The sequence below is a fragment of the Schistocerca americana genome, chromosome 7, assembly GCF_021461395.2.
Source record: "Schistocerca americana isolate TAMUIC-IGC-003095 chromosome 7, iqSchAmer2.1, whole genome shotgun sequence".
Lineage (NCBI taxonomy): Eukaryota > Metazoa > Arthropoda > Insecta > Orthoptera > Acrididae > Schistocerca > Schistocerca americana.
The window spans coordinates 546,704,461-546,718,006 of record NC_060125.1 but is presented as its reverse complement, the minus strand read 5'-3'; the positions used below and the strand labels follow the sequence as shown (position 1 = coordinate 546,718,006).

At 44.4% G+C, this 13,546-nt stretch overlaps 1 protein-coding gene across 1 annotated transcript in view; it reads right to left on the bottom strand.

The window, feature by feature from the left end:
* Positions 1-13,546, bottom strand: part of LOC124622454 (myrosinase 1-like) — a 98,375-nt gene that overhangs the window by 71,521 nt on the left and 13,308 nt on the right. The window contains exon 2 of the mRNA XM_047148156.1: positions 11,551-11,684. Coding sequence (XP_047004112.1) covers positions 11,551-11,684 — 134 coding nt within the window. The remainder of the gene's footprint in view (positions 1-11,550; positions 11,685-13,546) is intronic.

Below are 13,546 nucleotides of genomic sequence, written 5' to 3'. Positions count from 1 at the left end.
ATAATCTGAACAGATGTACCGTCAAGAACGACGTTCATCATTAATGGATTAAAGTTAAGTGTCAAACTAATTAGGTCCGCTTTCTGAATTCTAATTCCTTGTCATGTTCCAGACGTCACGTCAGTATAGTCCTTCCCTACTCACGCCAGCCTGCGTGAGCTAAAACGCGGCCTCCTCTAGTAACACGGTGTTGGCACTTCTGCCAACACAACAAATTTAGGTTAAGTAGTGTGTAAGCTTAGGGACTGATGAGCTTAGCAGTTAAGTCCCGTAAGATTTCACACACGTCTGAACATTTTTCACATTTACATTGGCTTTTCTCGCGGTTACATAAACCTGTCATCCAGCAATGTTGATCACTTGAATATCTCACCTACGCAAATGTATTCACGAAATCCCATTACTCTACATTAACTGCTTTTGGTGTTCCATTTTTCTTCCATCAATGTATGTTCGACAACTTATTCTGCTCCACAGAAAAATTATGGATTGTGGAATAATACGGCGTGTGGGACAGAAAGAAATAGGGAGAGAGAAAGAGAAGGAGAAGAAGAGAGATTGACATTCACATTCACGTATGTGGTCAAAATTATGCCAATGTGGCACTGAGAAAGTGTACTATCAGTATAAAACTGACTATTTTGAAGTCTCGTTCATGTTCTACATTAATGAGGTTATAGAAAAATTTTAACATAGCCTCAGGTTTTTCTCAGATGGTGCAGTTATCTATAATGAAATACCCTCTGAGAAAAAAACCTACAGAGATACTAAGTCAGGCCTCGATAAGGATTCACAGAGGTACAAAGACTGGCAATTTACTTTAAACGTTCTGAAATGTAAAATTGTGGACCTCACCAAACTCGAAAAAGTAGTATCCTACTATAGCAAAGTGACAAAATGGGAATCAGTCAACTCAAACAAATTCCTGAATGTAAAAATTTGCACGGATATGGAATAGAACTGTCACTTAGGTTGAATAGTACGAGAGTATTCTGTAGGTAATGCGACACTTTCTTTTTCTCTGCCAATTTCGGTGGAAAAAATGCGAAATTTGTTGTGGGCATTGTGAAGTATTTGCGCTTCGGGCCTTATAGGTTCACAAAGTTTCGGTAGATGACGGTGCTGTGTGTAGACTTCAAAATGGCGTGTGTAACGGAGGTGCGTTCGAAGACAGAACTGTCACTGAGTTTCTTTTGGCGGAAAACCGGAACATCGCAGACATTCATAGGAACTTGCAGAATGTCTAAAGTGGCCTGGTAGTCACCAAAAGTACGGTGAGTCTGTCATCATCGCAATAAGATAGTACAAATTTGTCAGATCTCCCGCCTGCCGAGTGGCCGCTCACAGCTGTGACTCGTGCAGCGTTGGCACGTGCAGACACTCTCACTCGAGGTGATCGACGGATCACAATTAAACACTTCGCTGCTCAACTGGTCGTCCCTGTTGGTAGTGCTGAGACCTTCGTCCACCAGATGGTGTGTTCGAATGTGTGTCTCAGCGGTGTCCTGGCCACCTCAAGAAAAACCGCAAAGAGCAACTGAGGACCATCCGTTTCGCCCAATGTAGGAGACACTCCGCGGGAAGCAGTACATGGATGATAGAGAGTTTATTGATGCAGCAGGGCACTGGCTCCGACGTCGACAGTAGAGTGTTACCGTGCAGGTTCTCCCAGTGAGGTGGCGAAGGATCGTCGCATTGAACGGAGAATATGTTAATAATAGGGTTTTGTAGGCAAAAGAGTGGCATATAGTGTGGTATAATGAAAACCTGAATAAAACCAACCTGGTTTCAGACAAAAAAAGTGTTGCATTACTTCCTGAACGCTCCTCGTAGATTTGTTATTTTGATTTTAATGGTTTATTACAGTGTGATGTGTTATAGTCTTCGCCGGCCGGAGTGGCCGAGCGGTTCTAGGCGCTACAGTCTGGAACCGCGCGACCGCTACGGTCGCAGGTTCGAATCCTGCCTCGGGCATGGATGTGTGTGATGTCCTTAGGTTAGTTAGGTTTAAGTTGTTCTAAGTTCTAGGGGGCTGATGACCTTAGCAGTTAAGTCCCATAGTGCTCAGAGCTATTTTGCTGTAGTCTTCGTTTCATTATATATTTCTTACAGCTCGCACTTTATGCTATTTTTATTCTTTAAATATCCCTTGCGTTGTGATTCTTTTTTAAGAAGAAAAAAGAAGGGATCTCTCTTACCACTGCTGGCCACAATTTGCATCTCTTTAAAGAATAACCTTGGCCATTTGCTTTAGTCTATAACACACCGTCTTGGGAAGCGAGCATCACGACTGCACTGCCTTTATTTTAGGGTTACACCCTACTCCACGCGTTTCCTATGACAGAGAAAAAATGTTTTCTAATCGTTTCTGGCTTATTGATATATTGTGATTTGTTGATCATGAGATAACTTGATGATAGTAATTGGTACCGAAACAGATATCCAGTAGGTAAAATTTAAAAAAAAAATGCGGCCATAGACTATAGCAAACGTTTCCTGCTTGCTTAACCACCCTTGGGAACGCTGTAATTAGTTCAGTCTGGACTTCGCTATAGCTACGGGAGCGCTACTTAGGGACTTGTAGACTATTCCTAAGGCTGCTTTTTGAAACAAGAGTTTCGTGGGAGACATGGCCTCAGTCTTCCGGTGTCTACCAGTTCAGGTTTCCCGGCATCTCCGTGGCGCTCCCCTACGTCTGAAACAAACCTGTGGCCACTATACCGCCCTTCTTTGTCTATCATCGATACATATCTGTTAGGGCAACGTGGTACTGGCCCCACACCCTCGACAGTATTCTAGGCTGGATAACAGAGACTTCTGTAAGCATACTCTTTTGTAGACCGATTGCACTGCGCCGGTATCCTACCAATGAACCGAAGTCTGCCTCCTACTTTAGCTACAAGGGGCGTTCAATAAGTGATGCAACACATTTTTGTCTGAGAACGGGTTGGTTTTATTCAGTGTGCCAATACACCATATTATTATCCACTCTTTTGGCAACAAAATTCTATTTTTGAACATAATCTCCTTTGAAAGTGACGGCCTCACGCCATATTGCTAGGCAAGCCAGTATACGCGCATGGTATCACTCTATCAGTCGATGTTGGAGGCAGCTTTTTGCCACATCAATAAGCTCATCACCATTCACGTACTGCTTTCCGAGCAGCGCATCCTTCATGGGCTAAACAGATGGAAGTCAGAAGGTGCGAGGAACGGGCATTTTGTAACCCAAATTGGCCGAGGAAAAAAGTGTTGCATTACGTTCAGAACACCCTCGTACTATTCAACCTAAGTGATGGTTCTATTTCATATCCCACTATGTCTGCTGTAGTAGGATACTACCATTTTCCGTTTGGTCAGGTCCACAGTTTTACATTTCAGAACATTTAAAGTAAATTGCCAGTCTTTGCAACACTGTGAATTCTTATTGAGACCTGACTCAGTATCTCTGCAAGATCTTTTTTCAGATAGTCTTTCATTATATATAACTGCATCATCTTTGAAAAATCTGAGGCTATTCTTAATTTTTTCTATAAAGTTATTAATATAAAATATGAACAATGAGGCTTCAAAATAGTCAGTTTTATGCTGATAGTACACTTTCTGAGTGACACATTTATACCTAACTGTTTTCAATCTCTCTTCCTCTTCTTATCTCTTTCTGTCACACACGCCGTATTATTACACAATCCATGATCCTTCTTTGGAGTAGAATAAGTTGTCGAACATACACTGATGGAAGAAAACTAGAACGCCAAAAACAATTACTGTAGAGTAATGAGATTTCGAGAATACACTTGTCTACGTAACATATTCAAGTGGCTCAAGAACATTGCAAGATCACAGGTTTATGTAACCGCGACACAAGCCAATGTAAATGTGAAGTGCTGGTACATTAGTAACCGGTATAACCCCCAGAATGTTGTATGCAAGAATACAAATGTGCATGCATTGTGTTGCACAGGTGCCGGATTTTCTGTTTGTGGGATGGAGTTCCATACCTGTAGCACTCGATCGGTCAGTACAGGGACAGTTAATGCTGTTTGTGGATGACAATGGAGTTGCCGTCCGATTATGTTCCGTATGTCCTCGACTGGAGACAGATCTGGTGATCGAGCAGTCCAAGGCAACATATCGACACTCTATAGGGAATATTGGGATAGAACAGCGCTACGTGGGCGAGCGTTATCCTGATGGAAAACACTTCCTGGAATTCTGTTCATGAATGAGAGCCCAACAGATCGAATTACCAGACTGACGTACAAATTTGCAGTCATGGTGCGTGGGATAACCACGAGAGGGCTCCTGTTGTCATACGAAATCGCACCCCAGACCATAACTACAGGTTGGTCGCAGGCCCTCAAGTGCCCTCCTTATAATCAACACATTGCACAAAAGCGTGTAATCAGAATAATTGCTGGAGCTCATCCAAGATAATCCTGCAGACACTTATTTAAAGAGCTAGAGGTCTTCACTGTAGCCTCACAATATATATATATATGGTGTTACAAAAAGGTACGGCCAAACTTTCAGGAAACATTCCTCACACACAGAGAAAGAAAATATGTTTTGTGGACATGTGTCCGGAAACGCTTACTTTCCATGTTAGAGCTCATTTTGTTACTTCTCTTCAAACCACATTAATCATGGAATGGAAACACACAGCAACAGAACGTACCAGCGTAACTTCAAACACTTTGTTACAGGAAATGTTCAAAATGTCCTCCGTTAGCGAGGATACATGCATCCACCCTCCGTCGCATGGAATCCCTGGTGCGCTGATGCAGCCCTGGAGAATGGCGTATTGTATCACAGTCGTCCACAATACGAGCACGAAGAGTCTCTACATTTGGTACCGGGGTTGCGTAGACAAGAGCTTTCAAATGCCCCCATAAATGAAAGTCAAGAGGGTTGGGGTCAGGAGAGCGTGGAGGCCATGGAATTGGTCCGCCTCTACTAATCCATCGGTCACCGAATCTGTTGTTGAGAAGCGCACGAACACTACGACTGAAATGTGCAGGAGCTTCATCGTGCATAAACCACATGTTGTGTCGTACTTGTAAAGGCACATGTTCTAGCAGCACAGGTAGAGTATCCCGTATGAAATCATGATAACGTGTTCCATTGAACGTAGGTGGAAGAACATGGGGCCCAATCAAGACATCACCAACAATGCCTGCCCAAACGTTCACAGAAAATCTGTGTTGATGACGTTTTTGCACAATTGCGTGCGGATTCTCGTCAGCCCACACATGTTGATTGTGAAAATTTACAATTTGATCACGTTGGAATGAAGCCTCGTCCGTAAAGAGAACATTTGCACTGAAATGAGGATTGACACATTGTTGGATGAACCATTCGCAGAAGTGTACCCGTGGAGGCCAATCAGCTACTGATAGTGCCTGCACACGCTGTACATGGTACGGAAACAACTGGTTCCCCCGTAGCACTCTCCATACAGTGACGTGGTCAACGTTACCTTGTACAGCAGCAACTTCTCTGACGCTGACATTAGGGTTATCGTCAACTGCACGAAGAATTGCCTCGTCCATTGCAGGTGTCCTCGTCGTTCTAGGTCTTCCCCAGTCGCGAGTCATAGGCTGGAATGTTCCGTGCTCCCTAAGACGCCGATTAATTGCTTCGAACGTCTTCCTGTCGGGACACCTTCGTTCTGTAAATCCGTCTCGATACAAACGTACCGCGCCACGGCTATTGCCCCGTGCTAATCCATACATCAAATGAGCATCTGCCAACTCTGCGTTTGTAAACATTGCACTGACTGCAAAACCACGTTCGTGATGAACACTAACTTGGTGATGCTACGTACTGATGTGCTTGATGCTAGTACTGTAGAGCAATGAGTCGCATGTCAACACAAGCACCGAAGTCAACATTACCTTCCTTCAATTGGGCCAACTGGCGGTGAATCGAGGAAGTACAGTACATACTGGCGAAACTAAAATGAGCTCTAACATGGAAATTAAGCGTTTCCGGACACATGTCCACATAACATCTTTTCTTTATTTGTGTGTGAGGAATGTTTCCTGAAAGTTTGGCCGTACCTTTTTGTAACACTCTGTATATATATTCACTTATGAAATTTGTTATTAACAATCCAAATGAATTCAAAAGTAATAGCAGTGCACATGGCTACAACACTAGGAGAAAGGATGATATTCACTACTCAACGTTAAATCTAACTTTGGCTCAGAAGGGGGTAAATTATGCTGCCACAAAAGTCTTTGGTCACTTACCTTATAGCATCAAAAGTCTGACAGATAGCCATATAGCATTTAAAGGGAAATTAAAAGAATTTCTTAATGGCAACTTAGATGAATTTTTGGATATAGTAAGTGAGTAATTTCCCCAACCCCCACAAAAAATCAAATATTAAGTGTCGTGTAAAATTTTGTGTAGTGTAATATCTTGTATAGACACCTTTTATTAACCTGACACCTTCCACATAATTATGAAGTGTCGTATTCATGATCTATGGAACAAGTTCTAATCTAATCTAGTGCCAGGTCTTTGTAGACATTCTGCAAGCGCCTATGATGCGATGTTTGATTTCATGGCAAAAGAAACGCAATGACTGCTCTCTGCTTAGAATGCACCTCTGATACAGACCCCATTTTGTAAGCTACGTATAGCTCCACCGCCTATCGGAACTTCATCAAACTGTAGAGGCTGAAAGGCCAATACTTCACGATGTGTCACAAGAAATTCTGCATTTTTTCGTCCGAATGTGACCGTGGAAAAAATGTGTTGTATTAGTTATTTCACCCCCTCGTAGGTTTCTTTGTTTCTATGCACTGTTTGTATGTGATGAGTACCACTATAAAACATCATTCTAGCCTTGAATTAGTTAATCAAATGTGTGCTTTCATTATAATTGCATTATTTACAGAAAACCAAAATTATTTGTGCTGAAAAGTTACACAGCATTCATAGGGAACAGTGGCTCAGTGTGACTACGTGCAAGAGTAATCCTAAAAGTAAGGTCTCCTATTTTTTTTAAAAGTACAGAACTCTGTTTGTGTGGCACTTGTTCACACTGTTATGAGTCCTTCACGCGCTGTGTGTAAACATGCGCACGCCGCGCTGAGGCACTCAGTCTTGGCTTGGCAGCCGTTGAGAAAGGAGCTCCCGTTGGATGTTACCGTCAAGTGCAAACTGCGTGCAGTTATTCGGTTTTTGAACGCAAAGGGCACTACGCCGATTGAAATCCGCCACCAATTGACGGAAGTGTATGGTGAGTCGTGCATGGATGTCAAAAACGTTCATAAGTGGTGTAGAGATTTGCAGATGGTCGGACCGAAATTCACGACGAAGAAAGGAGCGGGAGACCGTCAATTTCTGAGGAGGCAGTGTTGACGGTTGAGCAAAGCATGCGTGAAGATCAGCGGATCGCCCTGGATGATCTCTGCACGTTGGTTCCTGAGGTGTCCCGAAGCACCGCTCACAGAATTTTAACGGAAACATTGAACTTCCGGAAGGTGTGCGCAAGATGGGTGTCGCGCATGCTGACTGAGGACCACATGCGGCCACGAGTTCATACTTCCCGCGCATTTCTTCACCGCCTTGCAGCCGGTGCTTTCTGGACTAAACTGTCACGGGTGACGAAACCTGGGCATACCACTTTACACCTGAGACCAAGGAACAACCACGTCAGTGGCGGCATCGTACTTCACCAAAGCCGCGGAAATTCGAACAAACACAGTCTGCCGGTAAAGTCATGACGACCGTTTTTTGGGATCGGGAAAAGGTATTGTCGGTCGACTTTATGCCAACTGGGACCACAATTAACGGTTACAGGTACTGTGAGACTCTGAAAAAACTCAAAGGGGTAATTCAGAACCGGAGAAGAGGAATGGTGAGCGAGGGCGTGCACATTCTCCATGACAATGCTCGCCCATACATCACTCGGCAAACCGTTGCCCTCCTGCAACAGTTTCAGTGGAACATAATCACCCACCCACCCTATAGTCCTGATTTAGCGCCCAGTGACTGTCACCTGTTCCCTAAGTTAAAAGAACGTTTCGCCGGAAAGCGATTCATCTCGGACGACGAGGTGAAAGAAGAGGTTCATAACTTTCTGAACAGCATGGCGGGGAGCTGGTATGACATGGGCATACAAAAACTGCAACAGCGCGCACAAAAATGCATCGACAGAAATGGCGATTATGTCGAAAAATAGCTAAATGTTCAAGCTGTAAACTGGTGTAAATCATTCTAGGAATAAACAGGTCTATGTGCTTATAAAAAAAAGGAGACCTTAGTCTTGGGAGTAGCCTCGTATTATTCGGCAACTCTCAGTTGGCGATCTTTGGCCGCACTTCCAGCTTCCTTTTCGTGCCAGCAGTGTCCATGTGTACCGTGGAACTCTTCGGCACTTCCCTCCACGCCGAGTCGCAGTTCGTCAAGCCGACACGTTCTTAATAGCCACCCCTCGTACATAACGTGCTGTCGTGAAACGCTGCATCAGTGGGCTTTGGTAGTAGCGGAAGACCGCAAAGAACGTCAACGCTAATTCCTTAGCCTGGAGGTGCTGTACGGGAGGAAGGAAGGATAATTGGGTTTAGCGCCCCGTCGACATCGTGGTCTTTAGAGACGGAACACAAGTTCGAATTGTGTCAAGGATGGGCAAGGAAATCAGCCGTGACGTTTAAAAGGAACCATCCCGGCATTTGCCTGGAGCGATTTAGGGAAATTACAGAAAACCTAAATCTGGATGGCCGGACACAGGTTTGAACCATTGTCCTCCCGAGTGCGAGTCCAGTATGCTACCCACTGAGCCACCTCGCTCGTTTGTGCTGTGTGGCTATGCGTGATGAGAAAACTTTTAAGGTCCCGCTCTGTACCATTCATCCGCTATCATAGGGATAAATATTTTTAAAACGTTCGTCAAAGAGTTAGTTTAAGCACGATCATGATTTTTGGTAATAGGATGGCCTAATGATAATACTTGGTACCGAAAGTGGTAGCCAGTAGGCAAAATATATAAACTTGTACTGAAACGTCCCCTTTGAAAAATTAATGAAATACTGTGCTGATAAACCCCTTACGTTATTTGATTTTCAAACAGCTGAGCAGGACTGAACGTACTCAAAAAAAATGGTTCAAATGGGTCTGAGCACTATGCGACTTAACATCTGAGGTCATCAGTCCCCTAGAACTTAGAACTACTTAAACCTAACTAGCCTAATGACATCACACATATCCATGCCTGAGGCAAGATTCGAACCTGCGACCGTAGCGGTCGCGCAGTTCCAGACTGAAGCGCCTAGAACCGCTCGGCCACATCGGCCGGCGAACGTACTCAGATATACTCTCGTTACTTATTCTGATCAACACTAAACTGACACACAATATTTTTAGCGCAACGAAATCCGACTTTCAAAAATCCCTACAAAAGAATGGCCCTGACTAGCAACAACCTATACCTTTCATGAATCACTTACCTCACAAAAATCTTCGTTACTCGAACTACTGCAATACAGCGAGCGCCAATACTGCCAGCTAAATAAAAGATTCTAGCTACTGAAGGCACTAACTACTGATAGGCATAGTTAGCAAATGAAAGATTTTGATACAGAATAAACAATGTATTTACCTTAATAGTGTTCAAAAGTCATTATATATATATATATATATATATATATATATATATATATATATATATATAATGACTAGACCATTCTGGCACAGTGGTTCGGCACAGCTGCACGGGCTACAATAGCACGCCTTCCTCCCGCCTTCCTCCTCAGTGGGATGTTGGATTGAGGAGGGAAGCGTGCTGTAGTAGTCTGCGCAAGGGTGGCGTAAGTGGTTGACGCATCTGCCAAGTGAACAGGAGATCTGGGTTCGAATGCTCTTTGCAACACCCTATATATATATATATATATATATATATATATATATATATATATATAGGGTGCTACAAAAAGGCATGGCCAAAGTTTCAGGAAACATTCCTCACACACAAAGAAAGAAAATATGTTATGTGGACATGTGTCCGGAAACGCTTACTTTCCATGTTAGAGTTCATTTTATTACTTCTCTTCAAATCACATTAATCATGGAATGGAAACACACAGCAACAGAACGTACCAGCGTGACTTCAAACACTTTGTTATAGGAAATGTTCAAAATGTCCTCCGTTAGCGAGGATACATACATCCACCCTCCGTCGCATGGCATCCCTGATGCGCTGATGCAGCCTTGGAGAATGGCGTGTTGTATCACAGCCGTCCACAACACGAGCACGAAGAGTCCGGGGTTGCGTAGACAAGAGCTTTCAAATGCCCCCATAAATGAAAGTCAAGAGGGTTGAGGTCAGGAGAGCGTGGAGGGCATAGAATTGGTCCGCCTCTACCAATCCATCGGCCACCGAATCTGTTGTTGAGAAGCGTACGAACACTTCGACTGAAATGTGCAGGAGCTCCATCGCGCATGAACCACATATTGTGTCGTACTTGTAAAGGCACTAGCAGCACAGGTAGAGTATCCCGTATGAAATCATGATAACGATCTCCATTGAGCGTAGGTGGACGAAACTAAAATGAGCTCTAACATGGAAATTAAGCGTTTCCGGACACATGTCCACATAACATCTTTTCTTTATTTGTGTGTGTGGAATGTTTCCTGAAAATTTGGCCGTACCTTTTTGTAACACCCTATATATATATATATATATATATATATATATATATATATATCAGTTCATGACATCCAGTCTTACAAATTTACTGTCTCTGATGGACACACGTCCAGATCACCCGTTCTCAAAACTCCTCGTCATCTCTCTCCCCACATCCACCACTGCTGGCGGCTCACCTCAAACTGCGCAACGCTACGCGCTGTTCACATCCAACTGCCCAACACTACAATAGCGAATATTCCAACAATACCAACCAGCCACAGACTTCACACAGCACAGTCAGTGATCTTCATATAGAGCGCTACGTGGCGTTACCAACATAAAAACCTGAACAGCCTACTTACAGTACCTAGGCCGGGATTCGAACTCGCATCTCCTGCTCGCTAGGTAGATGCGCTAACTACTAGACCATTCTAGCACAGTGGCTTTGCACAGCTGCACGGGCTACCACAGCACGCCTTCCTCCTCAGTGGGATGTTGGATTGAGGAGGGAGGCGTGCTATAGTAGTCTGTGCACGGGTGGCGTAGTGGTTAGCGCATCTGCCAAGTGAACAGGAGACCCGGGTTCGAATCCTTGCCTTGACACAAATACTTATTCGCCGTTTGAATCTGCATATACACACAAAGTCGGAGACTTGAAAAAGTCTCCAGGACCAAATAGTTCCATTTGAAAACAAAAAGTGACATAGAATAAAGAAAACAATATTTCCTGATTCTGTTGCTCGGTGGTCCAACCGACAGCACGTCAGCAATAGATGGTTAATCAATCGGTCATGCCATGCTCTAGATGCGAGTGCGATGGGAAGAGGCCCCAATAAATGGCACATTGGGAAATACCCTCTGCCACGCACTCCGCAGTGGCCTGCAGGAGTACGGACGTAGGCACTCACGTTGAGTCCGACCAGCGCCTGCACGTCCTCCTTGTACTTGTGGTACGAGTCGGCCGCCACGTCGCCGTTATGGCCGTCGGCCGTCAGGTTGGGCTGCGTGTGCAGCATATGGTCCCAGATGCTCTCTCCTTTGCCTGCAACACGCGTAAGTCGCTCGCTCTCAGATATCCAGCTCACTGCCAAAGTGCTTCTCACAATGTTCCGTGGAACATACTCCTTCAACTTCCGGATCTAATATAAATAAAATAGATGAAACGAAGTGATGCGTACAACCTGTGCAGAAACCACACTGCACTTCTAATTGCTGAAGAATATGGAAGAGAAGCGGTTGTTGAGACTTGAATAAGACGGGTTTGTAAATTATCACCCATGTAATTCAATAATACGTACGTTGAGCAATCAGTACGAGAAACCAAGAAGAAACCTGGAAAAAGGAAACTCAGGTTCAGGGATAACAAGTGAAAATTCCAACGTTTGCACGTGTCATCATTAATTCTGTTAGAGACGGTAAACCGGTTGGAAGATACAGTATGTCATCAAAAGTGTCCGGACACCCTCAGAAACATACTTCTTTCATATTAGGCGCATTGTGTTGACACCTACTGCCACGTACTCCATATCAGCGACCTCAGTACTCATTAGACATCGTGAGAGAGCAGAATGGGGCGCTCCGCGGAACTCTCGGACTTCGAACGTGGTAACGTGATTGGGTTTCACTTATGTCATACGTCTGTAAGCGAGATTTACACGCTCCTAAATATTCCTGGATCCACGGTTTCCGATGTGATAGGGAAATGGAAAAGAGAAGGGACACGTACAGCACAAAAGCGTACAGGCAGTCCACGTCTGTTGACTGGCAGAGGCCGCCGCCAGTTGAAGAGGGTCGTAATGTGAAATAGGCAGACATCTATCCAGACCATCACACAGGAGTTCCAAACTGGATGCACTATGACAGTTAGTCGGGAGGTGAGAAAACTTGGATTCCATGGTCGAGCGGCTGCTCATAAGACACACATCACGCCAGTAAATGCCAAACGACGCCTCGCTTGGTGTAAGGAGCGTAAACATTGGACGATTCAACGATGGGAAAACGTTGTGTGGAGTGACGAATCACGATACACAACGTGGCGATCCGATGGCAGGGTGTGGGTATGGCCAATGCCCGGTGAACGTCATCTTCCAGCTTGTGTAATGCCAACAGTTAAATTCGGAGGCGGTGGTGTTATGGTGTGGTCGTGTTTTTCATGTAGGGGGCTTGTGCCCCTAGTCGTTTTTCGTGACACCATCACAGCATAGGCCTACATTGATGTTTTCAGCACTTTCTTGTTTCCCACTGTTGAAGAGCAATTCGGTGGTGGAGATTGCATCTTTCAACACGATCGAGCACCTGTTCATAATGCACGGCCTGTGGTGGATTGGTTACACGACAATAACATCCCTGTAATGGACTGGCGTGCACGGAGTCCTGACCTCAATCCTATAGGACACCTTTGGAATGTTTCAGAACGCCGACTTCGTGCCAGACCTCACCGAACGACATCGATACCTCCTCTCAGTAAAGCACTCCGTGTAGAATGGGCTGCCATTCCCTAAGAAACCTTCCAGCACCTGACTGAAGGTGTGCCTGCGAGAGTGGAAGCTGTCATCAAGGCCAAGAGTGGGCCAACACCATACAGAATACCAGCATTACCGATGGAGGGCGCAACTAGCTTTTAAGTCATTTTCAGCCAGGTGTCCGGATACTTTTGATCACATAGTGTATGTTGAACAGAATGTATAGCGTCTTAAGAAAAAATTATAAGACAGACCTCAACAAAAGTGTGATAAGAGTAACGGGGTGTAGTTAATTAAATCAGGAGCTGTTGAGTGAATTATATTAGGGCATGACACTCTAAAAGTTATGAAGCTTTTATATCTGGACAGAAAAATAGCTGACGATGGTCGGAGCGGAAACGATACAATATGCAGACTGGCAGTAACTAGAAAAGCTCGTCTG